The sequence below is a fragment of the Triticum aestivum genome, chromosome 6A (genome assembly GCF_018294505.1).
Source record: "Triticum aestivum cultivar Chinese Spring chromosome 6A, IWGSC CS RefSeq v2.1, whole genome shotgun sequence".
In the NCBI taxonomy this organism is placed as follows: domain Eukaryota; kingdom Viridiplantae; phylum Streptophyta; class Magnoliopsida; order Poales; family Poaceae; genus Triticum; species Triticum aestivum.
The window spans coordinates 326822982-326835786 of NC_057809.1; the positions used below are offsets into that span (position 1 = coordinate 326822982).

The 12805-nt window shown below is 46.2% G+C and overlaps 1 protein-coding gene across 2 annotated transcripts; it reads left to right on the forward strand.

The window, feature by feature from the left end:
• The first annotated feature begins 1214 nt into the window (after positions 1-1214).
• LOC123127502 (fimbrin-5) lies at positions 1215-8073 on the forward strand. 2 transcript variants are annotated; one of them, XM_044547235.1, is made up of 11 exons: positions 1215-1366; positions 1457-1535; positions 1637-1810; positions 1935-2182; positions 2298-2469; positions 6326-6364; positions 6485-6559; positions 6642-6758; positions 7014-7225; positions 7454-7519; positions 7589-8073. In XM_044547235.1, the coding sequence occupies exons 3-11, from the start codon at positions 1697-1699 to the stop codon at positions 7758-7760; spliced, it is 1215 nt and encodes a 404-aa protein (XP_044403170.1). In that variant the 5' UTR covers positions 1215-1366; positions 1457-1535; positions 1637-1696; the 3' UTR covers positions 7761-8073. The 2 variants fall into 2 exon arrangements, with proteins under 2 accessions (XP_044403170.1, XP_044403169.1); XM_044547234.1 differs by having other exon boundaries at positions 1216-1535.
• The last annotated feature ends 4732 nt before the right edge of the window (positions 8074-12805 follow it).

Here is a 12805-nt window from a genome sequence, read left to right on the forward strand (position 1 = left end):
ACGCGTTCCAACAATATGTTTATGACATTTTTAGAAAATCTTTTGTACAATGTAAATAAATGTTTGCATAGATAAAAAAATGTTTCATATCATTTAGAAAAATGTTTCAACATGTATTTAAAAAAGTTTAACACATATTCAAAAACCCTGCTAGCATAACAATTCATTCTGCTAGCATAACAATTTTTCGTTTTTCACATAGCAATTTTTTTAATAACATGACAAATATATCTGTTATAGCATGAAAATTCATAGAAAAATATATGTGACATTTTTGAAAAATATTACACAATGCACGTTACATCAAAAAAATTTCATATAATTCACAAAAAAGTTTTTTACCATAAAAAAGTGTGCGTTACTTTTAAAAATTGTTCACGCGTTCCAACAATATGTTTATGACATTTTTAGAAAATCTTTCGTACAATGTAAATAAATGTTTGCATAGATTAGAAAAATGTTTCATATCATTTAGAAAAATGTTTCAACATGTATTTCAAGAAGTTTAACACATATTCAAAAACCCTGTAGAAAGACATATATCCCAAAAAATGTTTAAAACATGTACTTGAAAATTGTTAATCATGTATTTGAAAAATGTTAAATGTATATAAAAAATTTCTTAGACACATAAAAAAATGGAAAATGTGTATGAAAAAGATAAACATCGAAACATTTGAAAAAATGTTAATAATGTATCTAGAAATGTTAAATATGTATGAAAAAAGATCTTGGTGTATACAAAAAATGTGCAATGTGTATGCAAAAATTAGACATGTGTTGAAAAAAAGGAAAAGAAACAAAAAAAGAAAAGAAAGAGAAAAAACCCAATGCAAATCAGTGAAAGAACTAATAAAAAATCACAGAAAAAATTATGTTGCTCAACTACAGTATTGGGCTGGCCGAGTAGCTCCCGCGAGGAACAAAAGTCGAGAGGAAGTACAGGGCCATCCAAGCCCATAAAAGAGGAGCATGTGGGAGAGAGAGAGAGAGAGAGAGAGAGAGAGAGAGAGAGGGAGAGAGAGAGGGAGAGAGAGGGAGAGGGAGGGAGAGGGAGAGGGGGGGAGAGAGAGAGAGAGAGATGGTGTCCTCCGTAGAAGCTTCATGTGCTAAGATAGGTTATCTGCTTTTCTATTCCAGGCATTTGCGGGAGGCCGGAAAAGGAGCCACCATTTTAGCTTCTTCCTTTTTCTTACTATCCTATGGCTCTCAGTAATCCAACCACACATTTGCTTCCCCATAGTTCTTGGAGTTCGCTTTGGAGCTGGGAACAATGCATGCAGAGTGAATAGTTTTTGGGTATTGGAGGAAGGAAGACAGGAAGAACGAAGACCAAAGCCTTTAAAAAGATTTTGGTATCGCAAAGGTTGGTTTTTGTAGGTCCAAACAACAGCTTAATTGGTGCATGAATTAATTTAGCACGATAAGGAAACTGAATTTAGAAGACAATGTCTAGCTTCATTGGTGTTCTTGTCTCTGATCCATGGCTTCAGAGCCAATTCACCCAAGTGCAGCTTCGAACGCTCCAAACAAAAGTAAGCACTTTCTTGAGGCCACCCTTGATGCATTTTGAAAAGCCGCGTTGTTTTCTTTGCATAATTAATCACAATGCTACCTCTTATGTTCCACGGGATAGTTCACTTCCGCAAAGAGATCGGATGCTGAGCATGTAACTATAAAAGATTTGCCGCCAGTGATGGAGGAGCTTAGGGGCATTCAGGAGGTTCTAACCGAGGAGGATATCACAAACTTTTTGAGCGAGTCTTACCCTGATATGAACCAGTCAATCGAATTTGAGCAGTTCCTTAGGGTACATTGGATCATCTTGGCATACCTTTTGTTGATTCCAATTTTTTTGCAAAAAAAGATTCCACATTTTCACTCATGTATGAATCTTTTTGTCTGATGAGTTGTACAATCTTGCAATATGTTAGGAGTACTTAAGCCTTAAAGCTAAGGGAACCAGCAAATCAGGAGGCCAAAAGAACTTGAAGGGATCAGTGTCCTTTTTGAAGGCATCGACCACTACTCTCTTGCATGTCATTAATGAGTCTGAAAAAATTTCTTATGTCAATCATATCAATAATTTTCTCGGGGACGACCCTTTCCTGAAGAATTTCTTGCCATTGGATCCAACATCAAATGATTTATTTAATCTCATTGGGGATGGTGTTCTGCTTTGGTGAGATGGTCTTCTAAATGCGTATTGTATTCATTTAGTACCACAACATATCTTAATTTTGTTTTTTGTTAAAAAAATTCTAAAGCATTTATTTCCTTACCTTGTACTGAATCAGCAAGTTGATCAACATTGCTGTTCCCGGCACAATAGACGAGAGAGCGATCAATACAAAGAAGGATTTGAATCCATGGGAGAGGAATGAGAACCACACTCTTTGTCTCAACTCTGCCGAGGCCATTGGTTGTACTCTAGTTAACATTGGGACACAAGATCTGATTGAAGCCAGAGTATGTTTCCATGTTTTATTGCATCAGTACAGTTTATTAATATTTCTCAAGTTCTTCTCTTTTGTTACTATTGATCTTGATCTATGACTTTCCTTCGTTTACTATTTAAGTTTGAACTAGCAAACCAAAGTACAGGATGAACGATACAAAGTAGCGAGGGAGCCCTCTTACACAACATATCCCGGGATATCCAGACAACCTAAAAGGACACGACTACATTAACGAAACATAATATAAGCATGCATGAATACAACATCAAGAGGAGAAACGAGGATAAGGGTCTTCACCCAGAATCCTTGCATGGAGAGAAGAACCACAACAACGTCCTCCATAGAAGCACAACACCCGCGGTCGTCGACGCCAAAGCGTGGATCTTTCACTCAGTAGCTCACTAGTGTCACCATGATGCACCCAGAACCACCGCGATGAGCACAAGCCACCAGATACAGACCTGGTCGACGCCACTGCCCATAATAGAGAACGCGTCAGGGCCACGCACGGCTACACCGCTCGCCGCCCAGTCGACCAAGAGACATAGCCACCCCTGCCTCCATGATGCTTGTCAAAGACCCAAAACAAGCGGACTACCATAAGGGGCTGCCGCCCCGACATGGATGCTCCTAGACACTGCCAACCATCCATCTCATGACCACACAACCATGATAGGAGTGAATGACACCTCCATACACTCCTAGCCCGACATCAATCACCGGATCTGAGTCGGTGCCTCCACGGTAGGAAGCGCCCACACCTACCTCCTAGTCGGTTCCTGGTGGACCGGGGAGAATACAACCCAGTGACTGCTGACGGCCGACACGGAGCAAGATCAAACGCTGCCATTCGCCGGCCACCGGTGTCGATCCGTTCGACGACACGACAACGCTGGAAAAGCCCAACACGGACCAACGTCACCAACACACACCAGAGAAGAGCACAACGCAAGGTAACCCAACGAAACCAAATCACTCTGTCGTACCTGCACGCTGCTGGGCGTTGCCCACCACCTCGAACCAGATCAACACCGCCCGCTTAGGCCAACTCCAACGCACGACCACAAACAGACATTGGTTTTGTCCGAATTTCTTCTGTTTGGGGTCGGAATGGGGCTGTGTCCGCCCGGATTTGGGTTTGCGTCGGCCGGGCGCCCAACACGCGGCCGCATCTCGCCCACAGACATTTTTTCCTCATTTACTTATTATTTTCACCAACATTTTTTGTGATACATTGGAATACATTCACCAAATCTTGGCTAGAATAACAAGCCCAAAGAAAACAAGAACTACGAGAAAGCATTTTAAAAGATATCCAACTTCTATAACTGCTCCGTAAGTTGGATTAGTGCCTTCTTGATGCATTGGTTATTGATATGCGGAGTCTTGATCTTGAATGCTTCTTTCTTCTTCGCGTATAAAGAAATAGACGTTGCTTCTTCGCATCTAGTCTCATCTATAGCCTCTATTCTAGCAACAAGTGCACGAACATCTATTAAATTGCGCTCTATCAATAGATCGATGTATTCTTCTTTCCAATACCAAAAGTTGCATCCATCCTACACAATAAATATTTGAGTGTAAGTAAAACTAGCCTAATCCGAGCACAACCAAAGCTAAAGTAACACACACCCCATCGTTTGAGCACTTGATGAACACCCATCCAAGATGTTCCGGCGTTGTAGACACGCGGCGCAAGACCTTCCTTGGGCAATTGTCGCACTTTATTGGTGGCAACGGAGCGCCGACGAGCCTTTGGGCCAGCACCAAGCTCGAATGGCCGCCGTTCATGTATTTGCCGGTGAACCGTCGATGGGGTAGATCTGAGCGGCTACAGGCGGAGTCAGTACCTGCATGCGGCCTAGGGTCGTTGTTGGGGCTGCGTAGATCGGTACCCGGCCAGTCCATGGCGCGCCGCGGCCTCCAGTGGCCTGCCGCGCACAAATCCAGCTAGATCCGCTCCAAATTCGGCCGCCGGTTGCGTTGAAGGCAGAGGCGAGGGGTTGGACAGCTCGTGGTGTGGAGAGCACGTGGTCATGATTGGCAGTTACACGGCCGCGGAGGAGGTGGCTAGGGACGAGAAGGGAGAGGGGAGGGGTGTGCGGCCGGAGTTTGGGGGAAGGGGAATAGAAAAAGGGACGGGTGTGTCACCGACAGGCGGACCAAGGACAGATAAGGGCACGCGTCGCGACCTTCTGTGCATGTGTGTTTCACCACAAACTCGGCCTAAACTTGGGCCAAGAATGGACCGGAAGCGGACCGAGAACGGACATTTGTCGGTTTGCTTCTGCGCGTGGCGACACTGTTTCTGCCCGTTTACCCCAAATGAATGGGGATGAACGATTTGGGGTCATTGCCTTGGAGTTGCTGCAGCAACCCGCATCACACCGCCACCAAACCACAGCAGCACACTCCACACTGCCCCATGCCCGCATCACCGGCTGGAGGACCCCAGACAACACCGCCACTGACCGCCACCAGGACCGAGCCAATCCTCACCTATCGGAGTGGAAGCCCGGAGCTTGCCTGAGCACAAACTCTTGGTCAAAACCACCTCCGTCGCACAAGGGGTCCACACGCTGCTGGCCCGGACAGGAGAAAGGAGGACACCATCACCGCCTGCACCCCGCCATCGAACGCGAGCCGCCACGGCCATGCCGTCGACCAGTGCAACCACCAAGAGCCAGAAGAAAGGATCAGGGCAGACCGCCGCCATTGTCAAGAGCTCCACCACGACCCAACCTACCACCAGACAGTCTAGTGCCAAAGCAGCCACACCAGGCCGCCGCCGCGAACCACGCCGCACGCCAACCACCCAACAATAGATCCGTCCAGATCTGGCCGGAGGTCAGCCTACACGCATCCACTGGGAGGAAGACCTCCCGCAACCGCCGCACCTCGAGCGACCCCTAGGACATCGACGCAGAGACACTTGACGACCACCCCGAAGTGCCCCATGGCAGCCAACGCCGCTACCGGAAGGCGGCATCCTGCGCCAGTCGTTCGTCGTGCGGAGAGGCCCTGCCGCTGCCGCACCAACCGGCGGCGGCGGTGGAGGATAGGTAGGAAGGATGGGGGCTACCCCAGAAGCTAGATTTCCGTCCGCGTCGAGCTCGGGTGGGTGATTTTTTGTTATTAGCCTGTCACCAAACATAAAAGAAGTTGAGTTGGTTTTCAGGGAAGGGTAAATACAATACATAATAACATTTCTGGACTAGGTTGTGCATATCTTTGAAGTGCACAATGTAGGTAGTTGTAAATTTTATCAAATTAATCTTTGGGGAGCTTTCTATTTTGAGGCTCTTAACCTTTTTGGTATCGACAATTTCTTGGACAGAAAAATGTTATCTCTACCAGAAACATAGCTGTTCTTTGCAACGGATAAAAACGTAGCCGGTCATCTTAAGGCGTTGTCATCGGCCTGGTCTAGTTCACAGAATGGTTTATATACAATGTCTCTACAAGCACAAGTTCTCAGCTCCATTTTTATTTAGAGGATTTTCAGGGAGGTGGTTATATTGTTTATATAGAAACAAGCTTTGTTTTGTTAGTGTCTCAATTAGTTTCCTTAACTGTTACAGGTTTTTTAGGAAGGTAGAAAAGAGTGTGTGTGCTTATTTTATTAAATTCTTAGAAGCTTCCTTGTGTCTCAATTAGTTTTTGTTGTCATAAATTTTCCAAAAAGTGGGAAAGAGGGGTTCCTCATTACATTGTTAGAATTTTAGGATTACAGAAAAGAAAGATATGATGGGATATGTCGTACCATCGCCAACTCACATGTTATGTACAAGTAAAGATTCTAGCAATATATTTATTATTCGAAAATCATTCTACTTTGTACCGCTGAAGTATTTTTCCTTTTTCAGCCTCATCTAGTTCTTGGTTTGCTATCCCAAATCATAAAGGTGTGTTTTCTACAACCACCATCACTGAGTTAGTTACTAAATAATTTTTAAGCAATATAGTGTTACCTAGAACATTGATGAATGCTATCTTTACAAATTGTTTCGTTGGACTTCTCTCAGATACAACTCTTAGCTGATTTGAATCTGAAGAAAACACCTGAGTTGTTGGAGTTGGTGGCTGATGATAACAGCAAGGTTCAAATCATCGAGAGAATTTGTATGTACATGCATGTGCATTAGCAAAGTTTGGATAATTATGTTACATGATGTTATACAGGAAGTAGAGGATCTTGTCAACTTAGCACCAGATAAGATGTTGCTCAAATGGATGAACTTCCATATCAAGAAAGCAGGGTACAAGAAAACTGTAACAAATTTCTCTACTGATGTTAAGGTATGTATATCATTTGTATTCAACTATTCATGGATATTACACCTATTATAAGACAAAACAGACCTGAAAAATGCACAACCTCTATGCAATTTTTTCATACCGACGGTAAATATTGTGATTTTTTTGCGAGAATAAACACTGTGACTTTTATGGCATGTTTATGTAGCCGTGTTAAATCATTCTATGATATTGACGGCTATTTCAGAAATGCTAATATAAAAAATTTCATTATGCTTTTGTATGATGTATTTGTAGGATGGTGAAGCGTATGCTTACCTTCTCAGTGCCCTTGCTCCCGAGCATAGCTCAACAACCCTGATAGAAACTACAGATCCTAAAGAAAGGGCAAAGAAAGTACTTGAAACTGCCGAAAAGCTTGATTGTACAAGATATGTAACATCTAAAGATATTGTTGAGGGTTCAGCAAATCTGAACTTGGCATTTGTTGCAGAAATATTCCAGCACAGGTATTGATCTCTCCTTGTCCTCTCTTCTGATAAATCTGTTTTGGCCCCTTAGGGTTTCATGCAAGAAACTAAAAGAAATATCATCATTTTGTGAGGATTTGTTCCACCTGTTATATGTGTCTTAAAACACAAATAAATCAAAACAACTTTGTAACTGTGGAAATGTCGTTGTTTCAAACATTTTCTCTAGGTTAATGGATATTATGAAATGATTTAAAACTTGTGCAGAAATGGTTTATCATCGAACAATGTGGCTCCTGTCATCGAAGATACCCCTGGTGATGTTAGGACAGGGTTAGTCATTTCGATCAACAGCTTAGCCTTGAAATATATTTTTGGCATCTTACACACGTTCATTTCCAGATCCGTTCTGCTGGTGGTGCTTGACAAAACAAAAAGCTATGTTTCCTTGATTCTTTCCACTGCATATGGTATTTTTTGCTACCTGATGAACCAGTCGCATTTGTTTTTTCTCTACCTCCGGCGAAATTTTCCAAGGGGTTCAAACAGAATTCCACGAGAAAAACCGGAATAGCTAATGAGCTGACGTTTTCTAGAAGTGTTCTTTTTCTAGGGAATGCTCTCTGGTATATTTGATCTCGTGTGCGAACCTCAAAGCAGTGACATGTGGCAATTTTTGTTGTTTCCCATGTACTCTTTCGAAGGAACAATGCAAACATTCGTTCACATACACCATCCAGAGAGAAGGACTCCGTGTGTAGCATGGAACCCTACAATGTAGCATGGCAATTTACTTATAAGAATGTATAACAACTCTTCTATGTACACAACAATTCATCCTGTTACCGCATGGCAATTTATTTAACATGTGGGCAAGTCTTCCTTTTTCTTTAGCCTGGCAATTCTCTCTACTGCATTATGACAAATCCCTGGAACGCATGGAAAATTACTCTACTGCAGCAAGGAAAATTATTAACAAACCTTTTCGCTAGCATGACAATTTTTCTCTTTCACATGGCTTTCTATAATAGCATGATAAATATATCTGTTATAGCACGCAATCATGTGCGTTCTCTGGGCATGGTTTTTTGAGGGAACGAGTGGCTTTTTGAGGGAACACTCCATGACGGTGCATTTTCTCAAGCATGCCTCATGCAGGGTTTTCTCAAACATGCCTCACGCAAGGAACGTCCATTCGCTTGGATACTAACAGTGCAAAATACCAACAGTTCCCTTGGGTAGGGGTCCAAGCGTAACTAGAAGTCTCAGATCGGAGGTCGCACAAAGATTGACCCAGGTTTGGGCCTCCATAGAGTAATACCATACATCATGCTTGCTTTTGTTATTCATAGTGGAGGGGTACCTCGTGCAAGGGATTACAATGGTTTATGAGGTTGCTACCGAAAGTTTCTATATGAGATTAGATGCCCTAGATGGTTCCCCGACCTCCATTTATATAGGCAAGGAGGTCAAGGGTTTACACGAAGGTAGATGCAATATTCAGCGTTGTAGCCCTTGTCTTGGAGGGCTAGAAGGTCTTTGACGCTCCCTTAGGGCTCCCTTACCCTGGGCCTAGTGGGCCCCTAATAGATACGAGGCCGGCCCCCCTTGAGGGAGCCACTTAGTCCCCGAACGTGGCGGAGGTCGCGGGAGAAGTCTTTAAGACCGCTAACGGGCTCTTGTCTTCTTATTTATGCAGCTCCTTCTTCTGGGAGCTCGGTCGAGGAGTTGTTAGTGATTACTTAATTGGGCCCTTGGAAGCTTGTTATTTATGGGATATCATAATCTTGAACCCGCCCATGGGGGCGAGCCGTAGTTGTAGCATCACGGGCCCCCATGTTCTCTTAGCCTTTCTCATGGTATGGGGAGAATTTGGCCTACCCCTGTCTTTTGCGATGAGCCACGCCCGCAAACTGCCTTGTCAGCACCAATCTAGGAGCCAGTTGGGTCTTCGCTCATTACGGCAAACTTGCCCATGATTCACAGAGTGGCAACTGTAGCAGAAAGTGGGGGCACATGGCCCATTGGGATGCCTCGATTCCTGGCGCGCCCTGTGGTTGGACATACGAGTGGAGAAGAGAGGAAGATGTTTCCATTTCACTCCTATCTTTGTCATTGCGCCCCAGCTCAAGCATCTTTCTCCTGGCCTCCACCATTGTGACATTCATGGTCTTCGGGCTCGCAGTTTCTTCTCGTGAGCGGAAAGCCATGGGAAGGACGAGCTCGACCTCCCGTGGTCATGGCAGAGGTGTGTAGGCGACTGAGGGAGTCCTGGACTAAGGGGTCCTCAGGCGTCCGGCTTGTTAGCCATGGGCCGGACTGATGGACTGTGAAGATGCGAAGACCGAAGACTGTACCCATGTCTGGATGGGACTCTCCCTGGCGTGAAAGGCAAGCTTGGTGAACGGATATGTAGATTCCTTTCTTTGTAACCGACCTTGTGTAACCCTAGATCCTCCTCATGTCTATATAAACCGGAGGACTTAGTTCGGATAGGAGACTCATTATCATAGCCATACAAGCTAGACCTCTAGGGTTTAGCCATTACGATATCGAGGTAGATCAACTCTTGTAATACTCATATTCATCAATATCAATCAAGCAGGACGTAGGGTATTACCTCCATAGAGAGGGCCCGGACATGGGTAAACATCGTGTCCCTTGTCTCCTGTTACCATCGACCTTAGACGCACAGTTCAAGACCCCCTACCCGAGATCCGCCGGTTTTGACACTGACATTGGTGCTTTCATTGAGAGTTCCACTGTGCTGTCGCCAAAAGGTTTGATGGCCCCTTCAATCGTCCATAATGACGCTGTCCAAGGAGAAACTTTCCTCCCCGGATAGATCTTCATGTTCGGCGGCTTCGCACTGCAGGCCAATTCGTTTGGCCATCTAGAGCAGATCGAAAACTACGCCCCTAGCCATCAGGTCAGATTCGGAAGCCTGAACTATGTTGCAGACATCCGTGGAGACTTGATCTTCGCCGGATTCAAGACCGCCGTAGCCGCTCCCGGTCACCCCGTTGATCATGACCTAAATCTGTCATCAGGCCTCATTCAGGAGATTGCTCCTATAACCGCTCTGGCCCTAGATCCGGAGCAAGCTGCGCCATCCAAGGACGGGAGGATCAACCCCACCATGGAGGCCACAGATTCCACGGCGTTGGAGCCGCACATAGACTTAACCTCTCATGGTGTCTTTGTCAGCGGTACTCCGGACTCATCTCCGGCCGTAAGTTTCGAACCATGTGAGCCCGCGGACGCCGAGCTTGATCGTTTATCGATCTTCGAATTTGGCGCTCTAGACATCTTCCAGCACTCGCCTTTGGGCGATGTGCTAAACTCCTTAAAGAACCTGTCCTTGGCAGAGGACTCACAGCCGAACTATATCCGGTTCGAACTAGGGGCTGATGGTGGAGAATTTTGCTTCCCGCCCACCACCCACTTCGTCGCCACGGTCGAGGATTTCACCAACACACTTGATTATGACTCCGAGGACATCGACGGTATGGAGGATGATGCCGGAGAAGAAGGAGGCCTAGAACCCGCCGTTCACCGGACGCTGGACGACCACTTCCTCGTATGATGTATACATGGTGGATGCACCAAAGGAGAACAACAACAATGACAAGGAAGATCCAGTCGAGGATAAACCTTCCGAAATACAATCCAAGCGCCGGCGTCAGCGGCACCGCTCTAAGTCACGCCGCAGTAAAGACAGCAACACCGGCACAGGAGAAGATAATACTCCAGAAGGTGCTGAGGACAACGAAGACCCCGTTGAAACAGCTAATGAACAAGATGAACGGGAAGATGGGCAGGCTAGCCCTGGCAAGTAGGCCACGCATGAGGACTCAGAGGATGGATGTTATCGTCCGCTCTCCGAGGATGAGGCGAGCCTCGGCACCGATGATTTCATCGTGCCCGAGGAACCTCTGGAGCAGGAGCGCTTCAAGCGCCAGCTAATCGCTACTGCAAGGAGCCTGAAAAAGAAGCAGCAACAACTTCAAGCTGACCAAGATCTGCTCAATGATAATTGGATTGATGTCCTAGCAGCCGAAGAATACGGCCTCGAGCGCGCAACCAAAAGCTATCCAAAGCGCAAATTGCTACCTTAGTTTGACGAGGAGGCGCCGGAATACATACCTCCATCGTACAATGCGGCTGACCGACCACCACATGGTCGAGACAAAACGACAACTCACGCTGAACACCAGCCAGCCCCGCCTCAGCGCACAGGTAGAGGTAAATTAGCCCACGGTCATACATATGACCTCTGGCAAAACCTGAACAATAAAGCAGGACATACTAGATCAATCTATGGATCGCGAGGATGTGCCTCGACAATCGACGACGGCCACCTGTTCAAACGTGACAAACTTAGTCATGCACGGGCTAAAAACCGCAGATGGACTCCATCAGAGCTACGTCGCAATACGGCCCGATATAGAGGCGCCGCACACCCTCATTGCTTCACCAATGAGGTCCTCGGTCATGAATTCCCAGAAGGGTTCAAACCCATGAATATAGAATCATACAATGGAACCACGGACCCCGCGGTTTGGATCGAAGACTTCATTCTCCACATTCATATGGCCCGCGATGATGACCTCCACGCTATCAAATACCTCTCTTTAAAACTCAAGGGGCCAGCTCGGCACTGGCTCAACAGCCTGCCTGCAAATTCTATTGGCAGCTGGGAGGACTTGGAAGAGGCCTTCCTCGGTAACTTCCAAGGCACATACGTTCAACCTCCAGATGCTAATGACTTAAGCCATATAGTTCAACAGCCCGGAGAGTCCGCCAGGAAATTCTGGACTAGGTTCTTAACTAAAAAGAACCAAATCATCGATTGTCCGGATGCCGAAGCCCTAGCAGCCTTCAAACATAGCATCCGCGAAGAAAAGGAAGGGGGAGACCACCGCCGCTAGTGAATTGCAGCATGAGGCCGACGTGGTCGTCAGCTTGTGGTCTCGCTCCCTTGCCTCAGATGGAGAGGTCCAGAAGCTGAAGGAAGAAGGGTCATTCCCTCTGCATTTTGCCTACCAAATTCCTCTATTGATGGAGAGTTCACTGGCGCCGCATCCCGGTGAGCGCATGGTCCACCTTAATTTTTTCGTTCGAGGGCTCGACTTCCCCCTATTCGTGCAGGGGCTTCTTTTTTCTTTGCTTGTCAACTTCACCACCTTAATCCACGAGCATTCTCCATATCACGAACTTCATCACATTCTGCGAAGGCTTCCTGGGGACCGCCGCCCATTTTAACTTGTTCCGTCGGTACTTTTGTGTCAAGGCGCAAATGCGCGGGGGCATCGTCTGTGATCTTTAGAGGGGTGAGCATCTAACTGCGGGCTCTCACTCCATTCTTCCCTATGGACCTCCCGAAGTCGATGGGGACCTGAAGTGGTTTTATGTGTCCGGGCTTTAAGACAGCCTGTCGACCTTGTTTGGCGGCTCCCCGACACGCTTGAACTCTTGGGAGTCCTCAGACGATCTCCCTAATGACGCCGAGCTACTAATGGCTGCCACTACTCGCTTAAAGGTGAGAGGCTTGAAGGAGGTTCACATTGCACGGACCTGGGTGGAGCTCTATGTGCTTCCTCTGCAAGCCCGTAATGA

Coding starts and splice junctions, on each gene's coding strand:
- LOC123127502 (XM_044547234.1), top strand. CDS start 1,449: ATGTCTAGCTTCATTGGTGTTCTTGTCTCTGATCCATGGCTTCAGAGC. Junction 2,183..2,297: donor GGGGATGGTGTTCTGCTTTG/GTGAGATGGTCT, acceptor GTACTGAATCAG/CAAGTTGATCAACATTGCTG. Junction 6,365..6,484: donor TGCTATCCCAAATCATAAAG/GTGTGTTTTCTA, acceptor GACTTCTCTCAG/ATACAACTCTTAGCTGATTT.